The following is a 24,039-nucleotide window of genomic DNA, read 5'->3' on the forward strand; positions in this document are numbered from 1 at the left end:
ACCTCACAGGATGAGGACGCGCTTTTTTTCTGGTTTATAACCATCAAATATGAATTCTACTGAATAAACAGCTTGTAATGAAATGAATGGATGGAAAATCATTGAAAGGAATATGCAAAGAGGGCGGCACGGTGGACGACTGGTTAGCACATCTGCCTCACAGTTCTGAGGACCGGGGTTCAAATCCCGGCCCCGCCTGTGTGGAGTTTGCATGTTCTCCCCGTGCCTGCATGAGTTTTCTCCGGGTACTCCGGTTTCCTCCCAAAACATGCATTAATTGAAGAATTTAAATTGCCCGTAGGTGTGACTGTGAGTGCGAATGGTTGTTTGTTTATATGTGCCCTGCGATTGGCTGGCGACCAGTTCAGGGTGTACTCCGCCTTCCGCCCGATGATAGCTGGGATAGGCTCCAGCACGCCCGCGACCCTAGTGAGGAGATGCCGAACGGAAGATGAATGAATGAATATGCAAAGGTTTATGTATTAAAGTAAGAGAACATAACACAGTGATGATTTTTTTTATTCGTTATTGCTTTATTTAGTTTTTTTATCCATTGACTTATCTATGGATTTTCTATTTTTCCAGGGTTCCAGGAAAAAAATAACCTTTTTGAGTAACAAAAGATGGTCCGAAGCTAGTTGAAATACATAATACAGTGGGGCCTTGAGATATGAGCAGTCGTTCTGCCAATTTTTTGCTGGGATTTGCAAGCACAAATGTGAGATATGAGGGCTGTATGGTGGCACTTAATTCAAATCAATAAACACCAGTTTGGCAAATACTGAACAATTCATCAAAAACAAAGCGGCTTTAAACTGTTTGTCACTCCAAGTTGAAGTTTACTGTAAAACTAAACATAAAACAAAGACATTGGTGTATTTAAAACAACCAAACAAATCTTACACACCTGCCAGCTTAATACATAACGGAAAACGCCGTAGACAGGCTAATGATTAGCATCAAAAGTAACAGCGTTATAACCCTTTAAACAAAGGATATTTGAACACAAATGGCAAAACAACATGTAGACAGAAAATATAAGTCACATGCATGTATTCTTTATCCTCTGCGACAAATGACGCATATTATTGCACCTTACTGAGAGTAGTGGTGACTCGTCTTCGCTTATGTCTGTAGGACTCCATTATACTGCCCTCGTTGGCCAAGGTGGGCACACCAAAGGAGCAGGACAATGAATTGAAACATTAAATCATGATACACAAACTAATTCGTTATTTACATTGTATTTAATTGGGTTATTACTCTGTTTTTATAAATTATAATATTATAAAGCTATTTTCCTTACAGGGGAAAAAAATAAGTAAATTATTGGGATTTTTGGGGAGTGTTTTGAGTTACGATTGTGGTCACAGAACGCAAACATGCATCTCGAGGCACCACTGTATTGTAATAGTATAATAAAAGCACCGTACAATATTGTTCGTGTATCATTTTCTAACCCAAATCTATCTATATATTTAAAAATTCATATCCACTATGTTTCTCCAATGCAAGTAAAAGATAAAGGGAGGTTGAGCAGGTGTCCTTCCATGAGAAATGCATTTGTAAGAAATAACATTGTTAATGTTGATGTGCAACTAATGTTATGGCAGACGATTTCCATTTAAAGAGGACATTTTATGGAAAAACATCTTTTTAATTGCTTGTATACAAAGAGCTGGCTCTTTGGAGTGCCTGCCCACCCATGAAATAGGATATTTAAAACCCAATAAATCTTTTATCTCAATTTCAGAACATTTCTGTGGGAGAGCCCTTCTAAATTTCCACCTGTGTAACGTAACATTGGACTAATTTAATAACACTAAATTTCTCCATCCATGACTTGGCAACTGGACTGGGTAAAGATCCAAGACTTTCAAGTCTGGGTGCCTGACTACACTTTCTGAAACACTACATCAAACAGAGCTGGATGCACAGATTAGCATTAGCTAACAGCACTAGTTTCTGATCATCAGAATCATCTTTATTGGCCAAGTACAGCCTGTTAAAAAAACAAAAACAATGAATTTGTCTCTGGTAGTTGGAACCTCTCTAGTACTACATCAAACAACCAACTATAAACAAACAAACATTTAGGACATAAACATAAATACAGATAGTCATTAAGCAATTTAACATATCCAGCAGTGCGGTAATACCGATACCACGACAAATGTGCAAATGGTGCAGAGGGTCATCAAGAAATATAAAGTGATCAGCAGTGCTATAATCCTGATACAATAACTGCCATATTTTCTCCAGAAACATCACAAATATACAAATAATTCATGGTAATCTGAGATTATCATCATGACCAGTTTGTGAACTATGAAAGAAATAGGCTACAATTTTTAAGACATTCTTTTTTTTTTTTTCCTTTGGCCAAGGCTTTCGGTAGTGGGCAGGGCGTTGGCATTTGCAGAAAATGTTAAGTGCTTCAGTATGTGTCAAAAAAATATCATTTTAACATGAAATAAATTCATTCATATTGCTGCTTAAAGTAATGATGATATATTATGTTTGATTAATATAGGGTTTAACTCCCACGGGCGTTCCCTTTCTGGGTTTTTGGGAAACGATGCATCCGCACGCCTCGTGCGGGATGACTGCAACTGCCTATAGCCATACAACAAACCATTTTGCCAAATACAGCAAAAGATCCTGTTAAAAAAGGCCAAAAGATGACTGAGGCTAAAGTAATGCTCGCTGGCAAAATGGCATCCATAAACCATGTGATGTGGATTAAACCACTGAACAAGCAGTGTGGTCATTTCAAAGAGTGTCCAGAAGCACTGAAGCTTACTTGTCTTTCACGGTCGCTTTGTGTAGCCACTCTGTTTTTAGTCGACATGGTAATGAAATTCATACTTTCCATTGGCCCAGCAGTTTGTAGGGCGGGTCGAAAGCTGGCTAACTTGCATGAGTCACGACAGCCCTTCCAAGACGGTCTCATTTCAGCAAGACAAAAACTAGGGTCTGTGACATGTGATGAGAGTAATCCGTTCTTTATCACGGCGTTTACGTTCCAGACAGCCCCGCAATAGGCGAAATACGGGAAGTAGCGAACAAGTATCTATCGCTATCTAAGTATCTATCGTATTTATGTACAGTATGTAATTAAAACTTCATGCATACACTGTATTACCAAAAATCAGTACATGCATGTGAGGTACAGGTATTATTTTTGTCAACGTTGGGTCATCGTCCACACATTCTAAACTATAGTTACTGTGACGTTGAATGCATACTAACTGCCTTTAAACGGCGGGGCTGGCCTGTTGAGTGTGTCATTGTTTTTTAATGTCTCTTTGTTTTAGATCTTTTTCTCACCAGTGTGTGTGTGTGTGTGTGTTTTAATCCTGGTGTGAGTAGAGATTAGAAACTGTTTTGAAAGATGTGTTGTACCAAACAGAAAGAGGACCACTGTGAATGGAACCTGCTTTTGTTAACCCCTTTTTTCTACAGTTCTAGCTTTAGGAGCAAGTTTAAGAGCTTGTCTTTCATTTACAATTTTGGTTTGTGGTCAGACAGTTTGGGTTGTTTTGTTTGCTGTGTTGGCATATTTCTCCCTCAGAAAGACTGAAACTTTTTGGGTGTTTTAGTGCCACTTGTCTTACTCGGGAATGGGTAGATTGGGGAGACTTGAACCAAGTCATGGTTTGGGTTTCCCTAGATCAAGAACATAATACGAGTGACGTGGAAGTCCGCAAATGCGGACGTACAAACATACAGCTATATCCTGGCTTTAGCTTTGGCTGCTGTCTGTGCGCAGTAACTGCATCATTTGGGGCCGTTGGCAGCTCGGTAAGAATATGCTTGTGTTTATTGTATTTTGTTACCGTTTGTTCAATAAAGCCATTGAAAGAGCACCAGCGGCTGTTTCCATCCTCCCTCTATCCAAACCACCTATTATGGATTACAATTTGTCCTAACTAGCGGTGGTAGGCTATATTCAATTAGCTAACAATGTTTACTTTGTCAGAGACATGCAGTTGAGTAACATAAGCCATTTGGACTCTGCAATAGGCACACTGCAAATGATCAAATGATCCCAAATGTAGGACATTCTCTGTTTTTAAAGCACTCTTTCCTCATGGCTCATGCTTATTGAATCCTTGTGTATTAAGTCTTTGAATAATTACTCAAGCATGGTGGTTTGCAAGAGACAAACGTGCATTAATATGCATACATACCATAGTTCATTTAGAATCAGATTTAACAATGTGCACAATTTTGAACATGTTGCCCTCATCAGCTAGAAGCACAGGCTCTATGGGGACACTAGCTAAGTAAGTCTGGCAGAAATGTGTGAGGCACTTGGAAAGTAATACAATACATTAGCAAGAGGAGCAGCCTCAGCAGTAGCAGCTCTAGAGCTCAGTGACGCAGTCCGCATGATGGAGCTCTACTGCTTCCAAAACACACCGATCACTTTTCAGTAAGCGGGCTGCAAGGGTGGGGGATGGGGGGGGGGGGGCTCTCTTAGTAGTTTAGGCTTCAGGCTTATATACAAACATGCACAGTGTATTATGTTACTTTCTTATTTTCCAGCCATCTAACTTGTACTATCTGCGTTTGGTGAGCCGCGCTGTCCAACAATGAGGCGGCACTCGGCACATTTACAAGAGTGCTCTCTCGTTCTTTGTAAATGTGTGAGTGCTGGCCCACTGTGTCAAGTCTTCCCACACACATCACCACAATCATCATCTTCAACATAAAGCAACAGGGTATACTGAAAAACATAAAAACAAACATCAAACCATGTGCAATAACCAAGTGTGTGCTCTTAAATTGTCATCACTCGAGCTACGTTTAAGGCCCAAACAATTTAAACCTACAAAAATTGCTAATTTTTTTTAAAAATAAGAAAAATAACACTAATATACTGTATTATATTTTATAAACACACACAGTAATTAAATTATAAAACACAACGTAAAGAATTAAACAGTTTTAGCCACGTTTTTTGCTCATACGAAGATGGTCACAGTTTATCAGTTAGCCACAGTAATAGTAAATTTTTGCAGAGGATAATATGTCTTTGACTATTGTTATATTATCTTTCTTCATGTATTGCCCCACTGTTTGTGCAGCCGTTGCTTATAGGTTTATAACACTGTAATGCCAATGCTATTTGTTAGCTCGTCTATGGCATTTATAAACAGTGTGTAATTGTCTGTTTTATGTTTAGTTTGACAGTAAACTTCAAATGGGTATGGCAATAAACAGTTTGAAGCCTCTTTTTTTTTTTTTTATAAAGGACTGTTTACTATCTATAAAACTGCTGCTTGTTGTGAAGCGAGTTGAGTTCACTGCCACCATACAGCGCTATCCATCCATCCATTTTCTGAGCCGCTTGTCCTCACTAGGGTCGCGGGCGTGCTGGAGCCTATCCCAGCTGTCATCGGGCAGGAGTACACCCTGAACTGGTTGCCAGCCAATCCCAGGGTACATAGAAACAAACAACCATTCGCACTCACAGTCATGCCTACGGGCAATTTAGAGTCCCCAATTAATGCATGTTTTTGGGATGTGGGAGGAAACCGGAGTGCCCGGAGAAAACCCACGCAGGCACGGGGAGAACATGCAAACTCCACACAGGCGGGGCCGGGGATCGAACCTGGGTCCTCAGAACTGTGAGGCTGACGCTCTAACCAGTCGGCCACCGTGCCGCCCATACAGCGCTAGTGTATATTCATGGTCTAAACTATTAATCAGTTTTTGCTATTCACGGCAGGGCTTGGTCCTTTTCCCAGTACCGTACAGTTAAGTTAACATTGTGGATTGTCCACAACGAACACCATGTTCAAGCATAAGGGTGTCCACACGTGCACTTGGCACCAGGACACCCTAGGTCGCCGTTCGATGATCGACTTTGTGGTCGTGTCATCAGACTTGCGGCCACATGTCTTGGACACTCGGGTGAAGAGAGGGGCGGAGCTGTCAACTGATCACCACCTGGTGGGGAGTTGGCTCCGATGGTGGGGGAAGATGCCAGTCCAACGTGGCTTGCCCAAACGTATTGTGAGGGCCTGCTGGGAACGTCTGGCAGAATCCCCTGTCAGAAGGAGTTTCAACTCCCACCTCCGGCAGAACTTCACCCATGTCCTGGGGGAGGCGGTGGACATTGAGTCCGAGTGGACCATGTTCTGGGCCTCTATTGCCGAGGCGGCTGATCGGAGCTGTGGCCGTAAGGTAGTCGGTGCCTGTCGTGGCGGCAATCCCCGAACCCGTTGGTGGACAACAGCGGTGAGGGATGCCGTCAAGCTGAAGGAGGAGTCCTATCGGGCCTTTTTGGCCTGTGGAACTCCTGAGGCAGCTGATGGGTACCGGCTGGCCAAGCGGAATGCGGCTTTGGTGGTCGCTGAGGCAAAAACCCGGGCATGGGAGGAGTTGGGTGAGGCCATGGAGAACGACTTCCGGGCGGCTTCGAGGAAATTCTGGTCCACCATCCGGCGCCATCAACACTGTGTATAGTGGGGATGGGGCGCTGCTGACCTCGATTCGGGACGTTGTGAATCGGTGGGGAGAATACTTCGAAGACCTCCTCAATTCCACCGACACGCCTTCCCTTAAAGAAGCAGAGTCTGGGTTCTCTGAGGCGGGCTTGCCTATCTCTGGGGTTGAGGTCACCGAGGTGGTTAAAAAGCTCCTCGGTGGCAAGGCAGGTGGATGAGATTCGCCCGGAGTTCCTAAAGGCTTTGGATGTTGTGGGGCTGTCCTGCAACATCGCGTGGACATCGGGGACAGTGCCTTTGGATTAGCAGACTGGGGTGGTGGTCCCCCTTTTTAAGGAGGGTATGTTCCAACTACAGGGGGATCACACTCCCCTAGTCTGCCCTTCGCCCAAATCTGGTTCATGCGTAACCCTGTATGCTCCAAAATAGAAGATTTATTTCCCTCGTTCCTGTTAGAGGAGCTGAATTGATGCACCTCCTCATCAATTCACCTCCAAGTTTTATATTTTCAAGAGTGAAGAAGTCTGAAGGTGGCAGGCAGCAGTTGTTGTTTCCAAATGTGAAACAACTTCGACATTTGCTTATTCATGATTTACTGTGTGCATGCAGCACACCGGTATGGTTCTACGTCGCATTTCTCAGCCTCCTTTGTGTTTTGACTTCTCTGCAGCGCTGTTCTGGCATGTTGTCATTGTTTGAATCTCATCTCTGCCAGAGGAAGAGTTGATGCTCCTCTGGGAATAAAAACTTCTCTGCTTACTCACCTATTTTGAAAACTCCCAAAAAGTTGACAAAGTTGCAACTTTGCTAAACTGGAACAATTGTTTATAAATGTGTCTATCCTGTCTGGAAAGGTGAAATAATTAAAGGTGTGGAGAAAATGTTATTTTTGGGGATTCTCAGCATGTCTGAAGAGTTACGCAACATGGTTCAAAGGAGACAATTCTGAATTTTTCTCTCTCAAGTGGCACAATTGGCATATGCGTCATGGCATCTTAACTAACCCACATGGGATTGAATATCTTCAGAAGGGAATCAGGCCTCTTCCAAATGTGAATACAAATCTGATATCGCTTTTAACATTTAAAAATATTAAAACTCACCTTTTAAACATATGGCTTTAAACATATTAAAACACTTTTTAAACATGTTCCATAAACACATACATTGACGTTTAGCATATTTTGCAATTGACCATGCTCGTTTTTAGTAAAAATATTTCCACACGCTTGAGGCTACGTTGCTCGTTTGCTGCTCGGACCCACCATCCGTTGCTTTCTGTCCATCCAACTATAATATCACTTAAATTATGATTGCTCGTGTGTCATCAATGAACACAGCAGAGATGAATGACGCTTAAGAAAATCAATGCTCACGTGTTTGGAGGTTGGCGATGACAGTGCCGCTGGTGAGGGGTCCCTTGGTGGCATAGAGGGCTACCGAGTAGGAGGTGCTGGGCTTCAGGTTGGATAGCTGATGTTCCTGCTTGTTGCCCTCCACGAGGAAGGTATCTGCTGTCACTGACAAAACAGGAGTGAAAATCCTTCAGAAAAGAATCAAATAGATACATTTAATGCATTTAATATTTCATCTATTTGGAGGGTGCACGGGTGGAGCAGTACAGTTTGAGTACAGTTTGATTACCTTGGGTTCTTCTTTCATTTCATTTCATATCAATTCAAATCAATTCTTACTTTTGGAGTGGAGATAAGCTGCCTTGAAATAGCAAACCTTCAAATACAAGAGGGGGACTGAACTATATTTAATACACCAATACAAGGATAATTTGTTGACCATTTTGTTCAACCTTAAAGTTACAGTCGGTTCTATCAGGGTTTAGTTTGCACACTGAGAGCTGGGCCATAATGTTTCATATGAACAGCCAAGAATATGAAATTATGAAAACTACGCATCCCTTGACATTTGTTTTCTGCCAGTTCATCAAAATCAGCTGGTGAATGATGGTTGAGCACAGGGACAGCTCGATCAGGTACACTGTATTACATAATCACAAAATGTGCTTCTGCTATACATTATTGATAGTCTGGCCCCAAACGTCATTATCTTTTTTACTGCAGCTCGTGTTATCGATTTTTTACTCAGACACACAATTTTAACTTGTGGTTTTATTAGAGTGTTGGTACAAGTAATGTCAAAAACAACAGATGCTAATTGTCTACAACATCAATAATTCACCGTCACAATGCGATTCAGATCACTGGAAATGTAAATCATCGATTGCAGCAGAATAAGATGGTTGTGGCTAGGGCAGAGTATCTTGATTATCTAAATGCTAAAGGTTAATGACTGCCGACAGTGGTTGAAGAGACATCATTGTGCATGTCAAGTAGTTTGAAGTCGGCTTTCCTCCAGCAACTTGGCGGGTCTCCGATGGTTCATGGAGCAAATTATAAACAGACCCTGAGAGGCCAAGCAATATGGTTATCTTTCACCTATCAGGATAAAGCTGTCAGACGCTGAGGACACGGGAGGCATCGCACAAACTACGCCGCATGCTAAATGCAATGTTTTCACCCGGCCTTAAGTTCAAGCAAGCATGATGGAGGCAAGACAAATGGGTCTGTGTTGCCTCAGAGGATGCGTCACACTCTTAATGGGAAAAACCTTGGCGTTTGTCTATTTTATCGCATCCGTCCTCAACGCCTGAACGATGAAACATACAGGAAACCTGACCATCACAAATTGTTAAATTTGCCCTTTGAAATCTTCAACTTAAAAGCCAGTTTAAGCTGGATGATAATGAAGCTGGGAAATGACGCTGCATTCAAGAAAACTCGGTCAGAAATGTTTGATCTTTTGCTAAAAGATGTAGAAGGGTGATGTTAGATAACAATGGAAGTTCCACAGAGATAAGCCAGATTGGTTTTTCCGCAAACTTTACTTAATCAAGGCACATATTTTACAATAGAAAAATTCCATGGCATGAAAAAAAATCCAACAAAAAGTGTGTGTGTGTATGTATATATATATATATATATATATATATATGGTAGTAAAGATGATCGCTGGCTGTAGTGGTAGAGCAATTGTTTCACTTGTCATTATGCGTGGCTGGCATAGATAGAGGAACAAATTTTTGGGGGAAATAATTTTTCGGACCAATTCAGTGAAATAGGATAATTTACCGCAGACCTCCTGATGATCTCTCACGCACAAGTGGTTGTGAAACACTGCACTAGATTATCTAGTTAAACTATATATTGTCATTGGACATATCTGGCACTGCATGAAAACAGTTGTGTAGAAATATTGCTAAGTACTTTCTATATTAAAGGGGAATTTTTGTCTGCAAGTGCATGAGCTGTGATTGACACCTTGTAGGTGACACCTTCTGTCTCTGGTTGGTTGTTTTTCCTCGGGCACTGCGGTTTCCTGTATATCAAATTAGGGGCACAAGATGGGGACTTAGATGGCTGAAATTTTATCATGTCCAACTGTCAAGTCAGAATGACTGTTTTAACAAATATGACAAAGCTTTTTATTTTTTTTATTTCAAACAAAGCTTTTCTAAACGTTTATTTTTGAAATTTCAAATATTAAATGCTGCTGCTTATGTGAATTATCAAATCACAAATAAAACATACGATAGCTTATCACGATCATCTATGTTTTTGTTTTGTGTTTTCAATGTTTTGATGTCAGTTTGAGGAAACTAAGAAGGTGTTTCTGACATTTTCGCAATGTGAAGTTACCAAATGGTAATTTCCCTCATTGAGGTCGCAGGTGAGCTGAAGCCTATCCCAGCTGAACTGGTCTCGATGTTTTGTTTTTGGATGTTTTAGGAATGTGCGAGGAAGCTCTACTCCACACAGGAAGGTCACAGGATTTGAATCCTGAACCACAGAACTGTAAGGCTGACATGCTAACCATGAGTGCAGCTCGGAGATTTGTCAACTCAAACAAACATGTCTGAACAACTTACCCTGGTCATGTGTGAGAGTCAGCACGTAATTGTCGACGTTGGACATAGGGGGGTTCCACCTCAGCAGGGCTCCTTGCGGAGTAATGTTGAGTGCAGTCAACTCTGATGGCATGTCCATGGCTAGGATTCCAAAGATGGAGATTATTTGTATAATATTAATTTCAGAGTCCTCATTAAAAATAAATAAATAAATAAATAAATAAATGGTAAGAATAATCATGCAGGCATGTCATGTTATCTTCAGGTAATAAACTTTGGCGCTACGCAGAATTTGTTCCCATTTAGAGCACAGAGATTGAATATGGTACTGTTATTATTCTCTAACATCCACATCTGAGCGGTAATTATCGACTCCGAGGCATTTTGCATTAATACTGGTTAATAATGAGATTTTGCCACCGTGACCACATCTTGCTCAAAGTGAAATTAGTAGTCAAATATGCTGCAGATGTTCACCCTAGGCGGCTGTTGCTCAACCCTCTCTCTAATTTCATTCTCAGACGGCCGGACATGCCAGCGCTGAATTTAAATTTAATTAGACCTTTAACCTCAATGTTTCGACCCCAATTCCCCCCTCAGGGATGATATTTTGCCACAGTGTGAAATATGGCAGAAAAACACAGAATACCGCGAGGGCTCCACAGCTCTGCTTGTACAAAGTAATTAATACTGTCTTATCTTCATTAGAATAAGAAAAAAAAAGGTACTAACTGTGCTTGTCAAGATACTGTGGTGATTCGGAGTCCTTATCACTGGGAGAGATGAGTAAACCTGAACCAAGTCATTACTTTAATTGCCAAAAGGTTTAAGCGAATTATGCAGAGACGTATTCAGTCAATAAGCTAGGCATTGGGGGAATACATAGAGCGAGACCAGGGGAGAAAAAACAAACAGGCAACTCTCTTTTATCAAGGTCTTTGATAATCCAATCACCATGCTCCATCTTCTGATTGCATTTGTGAATCACTGAACGCAGCTACGGCGTGTTTGAAAAGCGGACGGAACAACAGGATAAGTTACGATGGTTAAAGATGACTGCTTTTTGGCTAGCATAAGTAATTAGTACGCTTTCAAGAGATAGTGATCTAAAATAAAAGATCATTTAGCACAACTATCGACACACGAACCTATCAAAGTCTAGCCAGGACCATTTGTAAATTAAGCAATGCTTTGGACTACTCTTTGCTCAAGGCAACGCAGAGATGCATACACGCATCAAGGTGTGTTGCCCAAAATTGTACTCAAGTAAGAGTACTGGCAAAAAATAAAGTCCTCATAATGATAACTTGCGTAAGAGTGAGAGTATCTAGTGAAGAAAAATACTCAAGTACTTAGTAACTTCTGATATATTAGTTTTTTTTAAATAGCACATGAATGTCAAATAGACGAATATAAAATAGTCATTTGCTAATTCAAATATTGCCCATTATATTATATTTTATATATATATATATGTATTATATATATAGATATATATATACACGGCAAATTCAAACACAATAAATGGTCTAAACTTTCTGGTTACAAGTGACACTGCACAATAGACTCACCAGGCAGAGATTATTAATTAGAACAAATTTGATTATATTAATCTTTAACAGGTTGATTCACACATTTATCAAATCATCATTTGTCATCTGATTAATTATTCAAAAACAACTTGAGTTCTACCAACTGACATTTTTATCTTCAGTGCTGTGAATACATAGCCGATAATGTTTTCCCCCGCTCCTTTTGAAAGCGCAAAACCCTTTCTATGGCGAGGAAAAAAACAGATCTAATGGGTCAGATTTGGTCGGGCAAACTGAAAATTGCTTTCACGTGCTGATTTTATTCCACCGGCAACGAGCATTTCATTTTGCTAAAACAGATGTATAAGTGAACTCAGTTACGGTTATCCCCCGCCATTTCACAGTTCACCTATCGCAGTCCCACTATAGCGCATATTTTTTTTTTTTTTCTATTTCTTTTCGGGTATCATCCGGACAGATGTGAGGCAATCAGCATTTCACAGCTCAAGCGTTGTAGTATTCGAAGGCCCTTGCCCATGGCTCATCAAGTGACATTGGAGCAGCGTTGCAAAATTGCCGCCTGGCAGGTTTTCTGTCCTCGACTGCAGTTCAGCACCAGTTTTCAAAGCTTTATGGCTGTCACACTGCTCCAACACGTAGTAAAACTTAAGCTATCCATGGTAAGTTTCCCAAAACAGGATCTGTTCTTGATAAACCACGCAGTGGAAGGTCTGCTGCTACCACCACTGATGAAAACATCAAACTCCTCGAGCAGGGATTCGTACCAAGCCAGGGGAATTTTAGCACTGGATTGAGCTGCAGTTAAAAACTGAATGAGCACACATGTGATGGTAAAGATACTTTTTCTTCCTGATCAATCATTTGGTTGTGCTTTTAAAGATGAGCGCATGATAACTCTTACTCACATTATTGAATTTTAATCTCAATGTCTTCCTGTACTCTATTAAGCATCTGAATGCATCCTTTTAGCATGAGGAAAACGCTCCTCTGATAAGTCCTTGGTTGAACACGGTAGCCCAGGAACATACCAGCTGTCCTGGTTGGCCATGAGGTCATTCTAATTTGTGCATCGCCCGTGGCCATTATGTAGACCGGATAGAGAGGACACACCAGTCCAAATGTCATTACTAAAGCTACAATGCTGAACCAACAATCGGAGATAAAACAGTATGAAAATGTCATATCAAAATCATTGGTATCATTTTGAATTAGAAAAAAAGACAAATCTGCAATCCCATGGACCTTCTGACATTAGAAAGTGTAAAAAGAAGGAACTTAAGTGAATTTTTATGCACGCGAGACCGTACATAATGTAATTAAAATGACTAAGAGGACAGTAAGATATTTACAACCCCAATTCCAATGACGTTGGGACGTTGGGTTGAATATAAATAAAAACAGAATACAATGATTTGCAAATCATGTTCAACCTATATTTCATTGAATACACTACAAAGACAAGATAGTTACTGTTCAAACTGATAAACGTTATTTTTTTTAGCAAATAATCATTAACTTAGAATTTTATGCCTGCAACACCTCCCAAAAAAGCTGGGACAGGTGGCAAAAAAGACTGAGAAAGTTGAGGAATGCTCATCAAACACCTGTTTGGAGCATCCCACAGGTGAACAGGCTAATTGGGAACCGCTGGGTGCCATGATTGGGTATAAAAGGAGCTTCCCTGAATTGCTCAGCCATTCACAAGCAAAGATGGGGCGAGGTGCACCTCTTTGTGAACAAGTGCGTGAGAAAATAGTGCAACAGTTTAAGGACAATGTTCCTCAACGTACAATTGCAAGGAATTTAGGGATTTCATCATCTACGGTCCATAATATCATCAAAAGATTCAGAGAATCTGGAGAAATCACCGCATGTAAGCGGCAAGACCGAAAACCAACATTGAATGCCCGTGACCTTCGATCCCTCAGGCGGCACTGCATCAAAAACCGACAATGTGTAAAGGATATCACCACGTGGGCTCAGGAACACTTCAGAAAACCAATGTCAGTAAAGACAGTTTGGCGCTACTTCCGTAAGTGCAACTTGAAACTCTACTATGCAAAGCAAAAGCCATTTATCAACAACACCCAGAAACGCCGCCGGCTTCTCTGGTCATCTAAGATGGACTGATGCAAAGTGGAAAAGTGTTCTGTGGTCTGACGAGTCCACATTTCAAATTGTTTTTGGAAATTGTGGACATCGTGTCCTCCGGCCCGAAGAGGAAAAGAACCATCCGGACTGTTTTGGACGCAAAGTTCAAAAGCCAGCATCTGTGATGGTACGGGCCGGTGTTAGTGCCAATGGCATGGGTAACTTACACATGTGAAGGCACCATTAATGCTGAAAGGTACCTACCAGTTTTGGAGAAGCATATGCTGCTATCCAAGCGACGTCTTTTTCATGGACGACCCTGCTTATTTCAGCAAGACAATGCCAAACCATATTCTGCACGTGTTACAACAGCGTGGCTTCGTAGTAAAAGAGTGCGGGTACTAGACTGGTATGCCTGCAGTCCCATTGAAAATGTGTGGCGCATTATGAAGCGTAAAATACGACAACAGAGACCCCGGACTGTTGAACAGCTGAAGCTGTACATCAAGCTAGAATGGGAAAGAATTCCGCCTACAAAGCTTCGACAATTAGTGTCCTCAGTTCCCAAACGTTTATTGAATGTTGTTAAAAGAAAAGGTGATGTAAAACAGTGGTAAACATGACCCTGTCCCAGCTTTTTTGGAACGTGTTGCAGCCATAACATTCTAAGTTCATGATTATTAGCTAAAAACAATAAAGTTTTTCAGTTTGAACATTAAATATCTTGTCTTTGTAGTGTATTCAATTAAATATAGGTCGAACATGATTTGCAAATCATTGTATTCTGTTTTTATTTATGTTTAACACAACGTCCCAACTTCATTGAAATTGGGGTTGTAATAGTAGTGGGTTAAAACAATTACATAAATTAATCTTGGTTCGCTACCTTAATGCTAACATAATGGGAAACACCATAGGCAGGCTAACTAATAGCATCGGTGTTCGTGTTTTAACTCTAAGCAACAGATATTTGAACACAAACAGTGAAGCAACACATGTAGACAGATAATATTACAATACACACAGGCATGTATTCTTTATCCTCTCTGAATGCTGACTTGGCAAAGTTACTCATACTCACATTTATAATATTTAGTGCCTTTCCTTTATAATGTATTCTTTTAATGTTCAATAACTTTGGTGTAACTTCTCTAAGATGTTGAGCCTTGCTAATAGCAGCAAGCCATTGTTTGTCTTATCCAAGGACATTCCCAAGCGGCTACAACAGCTGGCTGGGTAGCTGGTGGAAATGTCCTGATTATGGAAATTCTGACTGAAGGACCTTATAATCTGTTTTTGAGATTTTCGGCTTCAGAAAGAGTGTGGGGAGGAAGAGGAAAGCTGGCCATCTCCCCCTCACTCTCCTCTGCTTCTTCTTTCTCCCTATTCCTTCTTCTTTCTCCCTAGCTCCCTCTCTTTCTTTTTGTTTATAGCATGTAAATAGCTTTTTGTATTAAAAAAAACATAAAGACAAGATTGCTTCGTTACTTATTCTGTCAGAAAAAAGATTTACCAAAACAAGAACGACTAATATTACTACGCCTTACTGAGGAACTGAGACCGACTCCATGTACAGTTATGTCAGTGTTATACTGCCCCCAGGTGGCCACTGGCGTGCACAACACAAGGTGCAGCACAATGTCCATTGAATTGAAGCAAAAAATGCGAATTTCTTTACATTCAATTTAATTGTCATTACTTTATGTTTTGGCTGGGGTGGTGGCATTGGGTCCCTGCGGCCCCCACCGGGTGGACAGTTGTCGGGGCGCCTCGGTGGAGCCGGCGGACCGCCCTGGGTCCCTCGGTGTGGGACGTGTCCCGTCCGTCCGGCTGCTCTCGGGTGGACCCCTGGGCCCGATCCCGCCCCTCGATTGATTGGGTGGGGTCCTGAGTCGCCGCGGTGTGGCCACAGCAATTACAGGACACGTCTGTCAGTCTTTGCGCATGTAAAACGGTATCAATTCACTTGCATGTATCCAGAGACACACACCCCTAGGACTCTTTCACTGGGTGTGGGGTCACGCACTTACTGCGACAAATAACTCATGAATATGCAAATTGTGTGTGTATCCCCTCACTTATACTCTCGTCCTGTAGACTTTTATAATTCACATAATTAATGCCACACTTCAGTTGCACAGTCGGGTTCATGACCCTTGTCCTGCATGCTTCTTCTCCTGTCCTTGTCCTGTTCTATCTTGTCCTGTTCTTCCTTCACAGGGTGTAGCACTATAGCCCCATGCAACACTCATATTTAATGTTTGATTGTTGTAGATAATGTAATGATTTACTTCTCTCCTGTTTACAATTAGTGCTTTGTCTTTTTTCTTTGTTTCTCTCTCCCTTCTAGAAACTTTGTTCTGTTCGACTGATCAAGTCTGATTCTCAATAAACCTCAATTATAATACCACAGCGGAAGCTTAAAAACTCCACTGTGACACAGTAAAACTGTTCCCGCATGAAAGGGATACAGGTTTTCAATTCTGCTTGACCTAACAGCCAAACAGGACAAAAAAAAAAAAAAAACTTCAATTAGATTTTGCTTGTCAAATATACTGTGTATGTATGAACATGAAAAAATACAATTCAATCAAAAATGTTTTTCTATCAGTTCACTACATACACAAACAGAGGGGAGCTGACAATATTATGGAGGCTATACATCCTGAATACAAGTTGGCTGTATTCAAGTTTTTAAAAGAAATTTTGTCAACTCAAGCACTTTCATACATTCTATCCAGGCAAGCGTTGCTTAAAAATAGCAATCTGGTTTTCTCAAATATTCAGCATTTTGTCATTCTATGTACAATTGGATTCAAAACACTATACTGTATATTTTAACCTGATATCCATCCTACACCGAGCTAGAGAGTATATGTGTTTTGGGAAGCTGATAAATTAGCCACATTTTAATGGTCTTTACTCCAACTCCAGAGTTGGGAGGCGAGATCATTTATTAAAGGTCCTGACATTTTGCGTATGAGCCCACTGTTAGTCCTTAAACATCTCATCACAGAGTTCATTTACTCTCAAGCCTAACAGTTTTTTCTAAATGCCAGTCTATTCAGTGTTCAGTGGAAAAATGAAATGGCTCCTTGTTTTATTGTTATCTGCTCTTATAGTTAATCAACGTCAATGCATACTTTTCCCCACCCAATATTGGATCACTATAATAAATCCAAAATGTGTTACTGTTAAAAAATGGCATGAAAGGATCTCTAGTTTGGTATTGTCAGGAGAATGTTATTTTCCACTTCTAAGAAGCTTGACTATGTTCTTTTCAGCCTATTACATACAACCCTGGTGACTCTGCTCATAGTAAGCACACTGGGATTGTTAAGGTCTCATAATAGAGAAGTGGTGGGTGAACAACAAGACAAAGATTACAAAATGGGCAACAGCAAGCCTTTTATCTTTTTTCCTGCCTGCGTCAATGGATTCTTGAACCTGGCTTTTCTTTGCGAATCAGGTCTCATTGAAATGCAAACACACCTTCAGCTCTCCTCTCCTGAGCTCCGTTCAGCTCTCTCCTCCCTCACACACAAACTAAAGATTATGCATACTCCACAGGGAGTGTGTTAATCTTATGTGAGGGGAATTATTTGAATGAGAAAAAACGTGTTCCATATTTCTGTGCATTCATGTGAAAGCGTGACGTGCCGCTCGATTCCAATTAGAAACATAATCAGAGGTGACTCCTCCGCTGCCGGATTGGGAGGGAGACATTTTTAGAAAGTAGCGGTGAAGCGAGGGGAGTGGGAAAGTGGACAAGGAGGTGCAAAGATTCAAGAGGATAGACGTGAGGCGAAAGGATAAAGAGGGCAGAGCGGGGCGAGATGGACTGTGGAATAGGTTACCAATTACTGGGTCGGGGGGGGGGGGCGACATTTTCATCTCACGCCACAATGCCAGATGCACCCTTTCATTTTGTCTGATGTGTGTGTGTGTGTGTATGTGTGCGTGCATGTGTGTGCGTTCCCATTTGTTTCTTCCAACACCTACCTAAAGGTTATTGCAGTGAAATCAGATTTCTATACTATTTGCAGCAAGACCAGGTGTCTTGATAACTGGTCTCTGACGTTCTTCCACTCAAATACACAAAGGATCAATAATTACAATTTACTTAACATCCCCCCCGTCAAACTAGTTTAAATTCCTCCTTTATTTTCCTATTTAAAAAACACTGTCCTTCCTATCCTAGATTATTTATATATATGTATATATAGATCAGCTTCAAAAACTCGCAAAAACCACGCTGTCATCCATTTTGTCACCGGTGCTTCCTTTCACAGCTACCACTATGAACTGTACTCCCTGGTTAATTGGCCCTCTCTTCACTCATGCAGACAAATTCACTGGTCAATGATTAGCATTACAACACACACTGGCAAGACCCGACCCCATCTTCGCTCTGTGCTCACCATCTATATCAGTCTGCACTACTTATGGTCAGTCTGTTTTTTTTAAACTTTCTGCTCCAAATGACTTGAAGTCTCTGCAACAAATATAAAACTCACCTCATTCATCTTGATGTCACTGTTTAAAAAGTTAGTGAGGGATCCTGTCCTTGTATTCACCATGTGCTATGATGTAATGAAAAGTAAATATCTAACTACATCACACTGTACAGTTTGTTGTCTATGTATTTGAATTTGCTTTTATTTGCTGTCAGCTGCCAGGTCAACATTACAAATAAGAATCTGTTCTCAGCTTACCTGGACAAATACAGGGTAAATAGACGAAAACAATTAATTAAATCATAACTGGCTAATTTGAGCATTTACCCCTCATAAGGCAAACACCCATAGCGATTTGATAGCATTTTGACACGTGGAGGTAGCAAGTCGACAAGTTAAAAAATGGCAATGATGCAAACTTCAGATTGCAAGTAGCTGGGGCTCAGTTGGTAGAGCAGGTCGCCTAGTGAGCGAAGGGTCGGCAGTAGAATCGTGGCTCTGACTGTCCGCTGTAGAAGTGTCCTTGGGCAAGACACTGAACCCAGAATTGCTCCCAGTGGGGCTCGCATGGCACCAGCCGCCCATTGGTGAATGAATGTGTGCGTGAATGTGAGCCTCTGTAAAGTGCTTTAGGCGCCGCAATGGTTTAGGTAAAGCGCTATAAGTGTACTCCAGTTACCGTTTTACAATTTGGGAAACAGGAATCTAACAAAAGATTTACTTGGTTGTTTACTTTCACACTTGACTAGTGGGAAGTTACTCCAGACACAACTATTTTTATACAAGCAAAAAACATCACAAGATGGCAACAAAAGTATTGTTCGCCCAAACAAAGTTTTTATGTAGATACAAAATATTAAATGACAATAGTGTACTATTACCCCCAAATCTATTTCCTGAATAAATAGGACTGTAGGCCATAAGGAAATAACGACATTAGCAACTTCAGTCCACATCATGTTTGTTCCCATACCTGTGAAAACCGAGGCGCTGACAATTTTGCTCTCCTGGCTCCCCCTGACCGCGTTGAGACTGATCTCATACTCGGTAGCGGGGAACAGACTGGACAAGGTGTAGTTGGTCACATCGCTGTCAATCACAACGCTGTCCACTCGACCTGCGGAAAACACATGGAAACTCAGCTTTGTCTCCATTTGCAGCCTGTTGGGTCCAATTTGAAATCTACTATTCAGTCACATTAAGGGAGGACTAAAAGATTTATGGCTATTAATTTAAAACTATGATTAAGATTCACTGGTAGAAGATGATGCTCTTATAGAGTGCCAGCAAATCATATTAAAATATGGAAAATTAAATACCTCTGGCTGACTGGTAGGAAAGCTTATAATATTCAAATGGAGCCAGGGGTTTTATCCACGAAATGGTCACTATGTCCTCAGCCACGGCGGTCACCGTCATCTGCTTGGGTGGGTCCATACCTACAGTATGATGCAGAGTTGGATTAGAAACACAAGCTAACAATATACTAGCTGTGTCTGACATATTGCTTTCATTTGTCAGATCTGTGAGTGGACATTACAGCAGCTGTTGGATTTCAATGCCACGCAACATTGTGGATTTTAAAGTTGTTGTTTATTTTTTTCTAATGTGTTATTACAGTATACAGGCAAGTCCTATCTTAAGTCGAATTTAGAGTTGTGCACCTTCAGTGTAGTAACACGTTGTGCCGCCGCATGCCGGGCAGCACTGAGATGTACTTGAAGAGATGCAGTGTAATCAAAGCAAGACGAGACGAGAGTGTAAAACACTGCCACATTTTGTTGTTCCCACAGAACTGATAGAAAACTATATGCGCCTGTGACTAATCTGTTTGTACAGTATGTGTTGTTGCGCCAGGTGTGTTAAAGTAGCAGTTTTTTTAAGGTTTATAAGTAGTAACATATGCTAATTTCCGTTAGCCTGTCTATGGTGTTCCGCATTAAATGTTGGCATCAAACTAGCTGCCTTTAGTTAGATGAAATTCAATTGTTTAGTTGTTTAGCTATACAATGTTTATTTAGTTTTAGAGTAAACTTCCACTGGGAGTGACAAATAAACAGGCACACTTTGCCTCTTATACGATTATAGGTATACTTTGAAAATTGTGTTTTAATAAGTTTAAACGTGGTTAAAGTGTGGGAGAGGAGTAAAACTATATAAAGAATTACTTTTTTATATGGTCTGTCTAGATTGCAGATTTTTACCTATCAAGGCTCCATTATATCACAGATTTTCTTTTAAATATATCTACCACGTCAAGGAAGTCAATTATGACAAAAACTTTATTGTGAACCAGGACACTGGCATAATAAGACAATAGCAACATGTCTCCAAAACATCCAAAAGGTAGTGAAGGAGATGAAAAAGGAAATTCTAGGAAATGACTATTGGAAAAAGTTGCAGCCAGAAAGTGTTCTCTCCTGACCAAATTCGTTGATAGGAGAAGACTTCAAAGAGATGATGCACTATGTCGTTAATGACTTCATACATATACAGGGGAAAAAAGAGTGCTTAAAGCGTGTGGGAGAGGTAAAATGACAATAAACGTATATGGTGTCTGTGGTTTAGATTTTCACCTGTTGTGGGTAGGTCTGGAAAAAAAACAACCTCCTGCAATAAAACTGTATTGTTACACAATCATAACCATTCAAACTACATTATCCCTAAACAAAAGTCAATCAATTGCCTGAGAAGATATCCAAGGACCAATTGACGCTCACGCCAAAAGAAACACCATAAACATTACGGAGCGTGAACACTGCTACCTCACAGCAGATACAATTTATTTAACCGTGTCTCCAGAGACTATTGAGCTACTGTGAAAAAGGTTACAGCGGAGACAATGTGAGCCAACAATTCATCTGATGGCAGTTACTTAGCATTAATAACAGAAGAAAGTATAAGCGATGGGGGTAATGAGGAGGAGATTAAAGCACTTCCATCTTTTGCTAGGGGAAAGTAGCAGCACGGGCAGCACATCAAATCAAAAGAATAATGGCTAGTATTCATGAGAAGAGGGGATCATTTATAATTCCTGGCTTTGAAATCATTTAATTTCCACTTGGTTGGAAAACAGCAGTTTTTTTGTACAGGTTGTGCCCATTCGGGCATGGTTATCTTACTAATTAAGTTTGCTTTGGTAAAGGTGAAACTTGCATGATGGCGTGTGTTGTTTATTATTTGATGAAGCTTCCCTGAGAGACGGGAAAGGAGCAGAATACAAAAAAAAGCTCTGACTGAAATGTTTGCAGTGCTTCACATTTTGTTTGCTCTGTGTGAGACAGTTAATGATAATGAATGAAATGTGGATGCTTGTGATGCTTTTTTTGGGCAAAGACAACCACAACTAATGAAAGGGGCACAGGGATGTAACAGCAACCAGGTAAGATACACATTCTGTATCTGTAGCTACTTTGTGCAGTGTGATGAAACTGTCTTTCTAGAGTGGTGCATGTATTAATTTAACACATATTTGGATGGGTATGTATTATGTAGGTAAGAGTGTTCCCATTAAAATTTGCTGAGACTAAACTTTGATTACTATCCATCCATCCATCCATTTTCTGAGCCGCTTCTCCTCAGTAGGGTCGCGGGCGTGCTGGAGCCTATCCCAGCTGTCATCGGGCAGGAGGCGGGGTACACCCTGAACTGGTTGCCAGCCAATCACAGGGCACATACAAACAAACAACCATTTGCACTCACAGTCACAGCTATGGGGAATTTAGAGTCTCCAATTTATGCATGTTTTTGGGATGTGGGAGGAAACCGGAGTGCCCGGAGAAAACCCACGCAGGCACGGGGAGAACATTCAAACTCCACACAGGCGGGACCGGGGATTGAACCCGGGTCCTCAGAACTGTGAGGCTGTCGCTCTAACCAGTCGTCCACCGTGCCGCCAGATTACTATCCATTATTCATTATTCCTTATCCACTGCTCGTCCACATTAAGGTCTATCCCAGCTGACTTAGAGCAAGAGGCACACTCACATTCATGGGGAATTTCAGTCTCCAATTGAATGGAAAACAAATGTGTATCTTCAATGAACGTAGGTCCGGCGCACACCAAACAACGTGACCGAATGAGACTGATCTGGACAATCGTGAAGCAATTACTGTCAGCGACTCAACGCCGCACACCTATCAACACACCCACAACAGAAAAACTATGACCCCTACTGTTCTCATCGGGAAACTGTCTGAAGCTACAAATACAGTACTGTATTTTTTACTGAACCACAAACAACTTGGTATGATTGTCAAGGAAGAAGTGTTTTGCCCTGGCCACTGTAGTATATTGTAATAATACCAAGAGAGTGACAAATAAGAAAAAAGTAAAGAGTATGGACAGAGACTCTTCACGCTTCGCTTTTTAGCCAGACGTAGGCTACACGTGAAATTATAAATGTTAGGTATGATAGTAAAACAATATATATTATGTATATTACTGAATTGGTTCGGCTTTGTCCCCGACAATGCCAATTTTTTTGTTAGAGATCATGCGATACAGCATAGCATTTTTTAATAGCCGCTACATCCGTAATCTGCAATGTTTCCTCCCGGCTCACCATCATCGCGCCAACTTGTGAAGCTTCGAGGCAGAAATTTTGCTTCAACTTCTTTTTTTTTTGTAATCAAATTATTTTAGTTGTTTGATTAATCGTTTCAGCCCTATTTGCAAGTGAAAATGTCACTATTGCTGCTGTATACTGTAGCTATGGATGTGAGCGAGGCTTGCCAGAGTTTAAAGCACCCCTTCTGCCCGAGGAGTTTCCATCCAATCGGGCTGCTCACCTGTCGTAAGGGATGCTGTAATAGGCTCAGAAGTGACGTCCCCTTGTATTGTGATTAGGCTGACGGTGTACTGAGTGGACGGAAGCAGCCCTTGCACTAGCGACCTCGTCTTGGAGCCGTCCAGGGTCACCTTAGAGGTGTCGGTGCCATCAGCAGAGCTGTAGCTGAGGATGAAGACGTCAGCCGGCGGTGCCGGTGAGCTCCATGCCACCAGCACTGAGTCGGAAGTCACCTCAGACAAGTAGAGGTGGGAAACGGGCCTGATCCCTGGAGGAATATGAATTAAATGTCACGGGAGAGTCGCCAAGTCGGCCAAGAGCAGGGAAAAGTGAAGAAATAAATAAGGTGTCGTCAAAGATGGAAATGAAGAAGACATGGTGGAAGCGGCTCATGAAAATAGCCTTGGGTGCCATCTTCACCGGGCGGACTACAGAGTCATGTGGACGCGATGATTTAATCACTCATGAAGAGGAGAGGCTAATTGGATTATGTGCCATAAAGATGAAGTTGTGATAGGATTGATCACAAAAAGAAAATGGAAAAAGTGATGATGGTGGCAGATTTTGCTGTCAAAACGTATGACTTAGACAGCTAATGATGAAGTGAATGAACATGAAGCAAAAAAGTAAGATGGATAGAGTTTAGACGGCTGCTTCCAGTAACCACATATTTACTGTACATTCCACATGAAGATTATATTGTTGTGCATTCATTCATTCATTTTCCTTACCGCTTATCCTCACTAGGGACGCGGGCATGCTGAACCC

At 41.2% G+C, this 24,039-nt stretch overlaps 1 protein-coding gene across 9 annotated transcripts in view; it reads right to left on the reverse strand.

Annotated features, from left to right (window-relative positions):
* tnr (tenascin R (restrictin, janusin)) overlaps window positions 1-24,039 on the reverse strand; it is a 178,180-nt gene that overhangs the window by 22,947 nt on the left and 131,194 nt on the right. For 8 of the 9 annotated variants that reach the window (XM_061797969.1, XM_061797970.1, XM_061797968.1 and 5 more), the window contains 5 exons: window positions 23,273-23,539; window positions 19,801-19,920; window positions 19,455-19,598; window positions 10,402-10,521; window positions 7,835-7,978 (listed from right to left, as the gene is read on the reverse strand). In XM_061797969.1, the coding sequence (XP_061653953.1) occupies window positions 7,835-7,978; window positions 10,402-10,521; window positions 19,455-19,598; window positions 19,801-19,920; window positions 23,273-23,539 (795 nt within the window). The remainder of the gene's footprint in view (window positions 1-7,834; window positions 7,979-10,401; window positions 10,522-19,454; window positions 19,599-19,800; window positions 19,921-23,272; window positions 23,540-24,039) is intronic. The other variant, XM_061797974.1, reaches the window with a different exon arrangement.

This window comes from Phyllopteryx taeniolatus, chromosome 14 (genome assembly GCF_024500385.1).
Source record: "Phyllopteryx taeniolatus isolate TA_2022b chromosome 14, UOR_Ptae_1.2, whole genome shotgun sequence".
Classification (NCBI taxonomy): domain Eukaryota; kingdom Metazoa; phylum Chordata; class Actinopteri; order Syngnathiformes; family Syngnathidae; genus Phyllopteryx; species Phyllopteryx taeniolatus.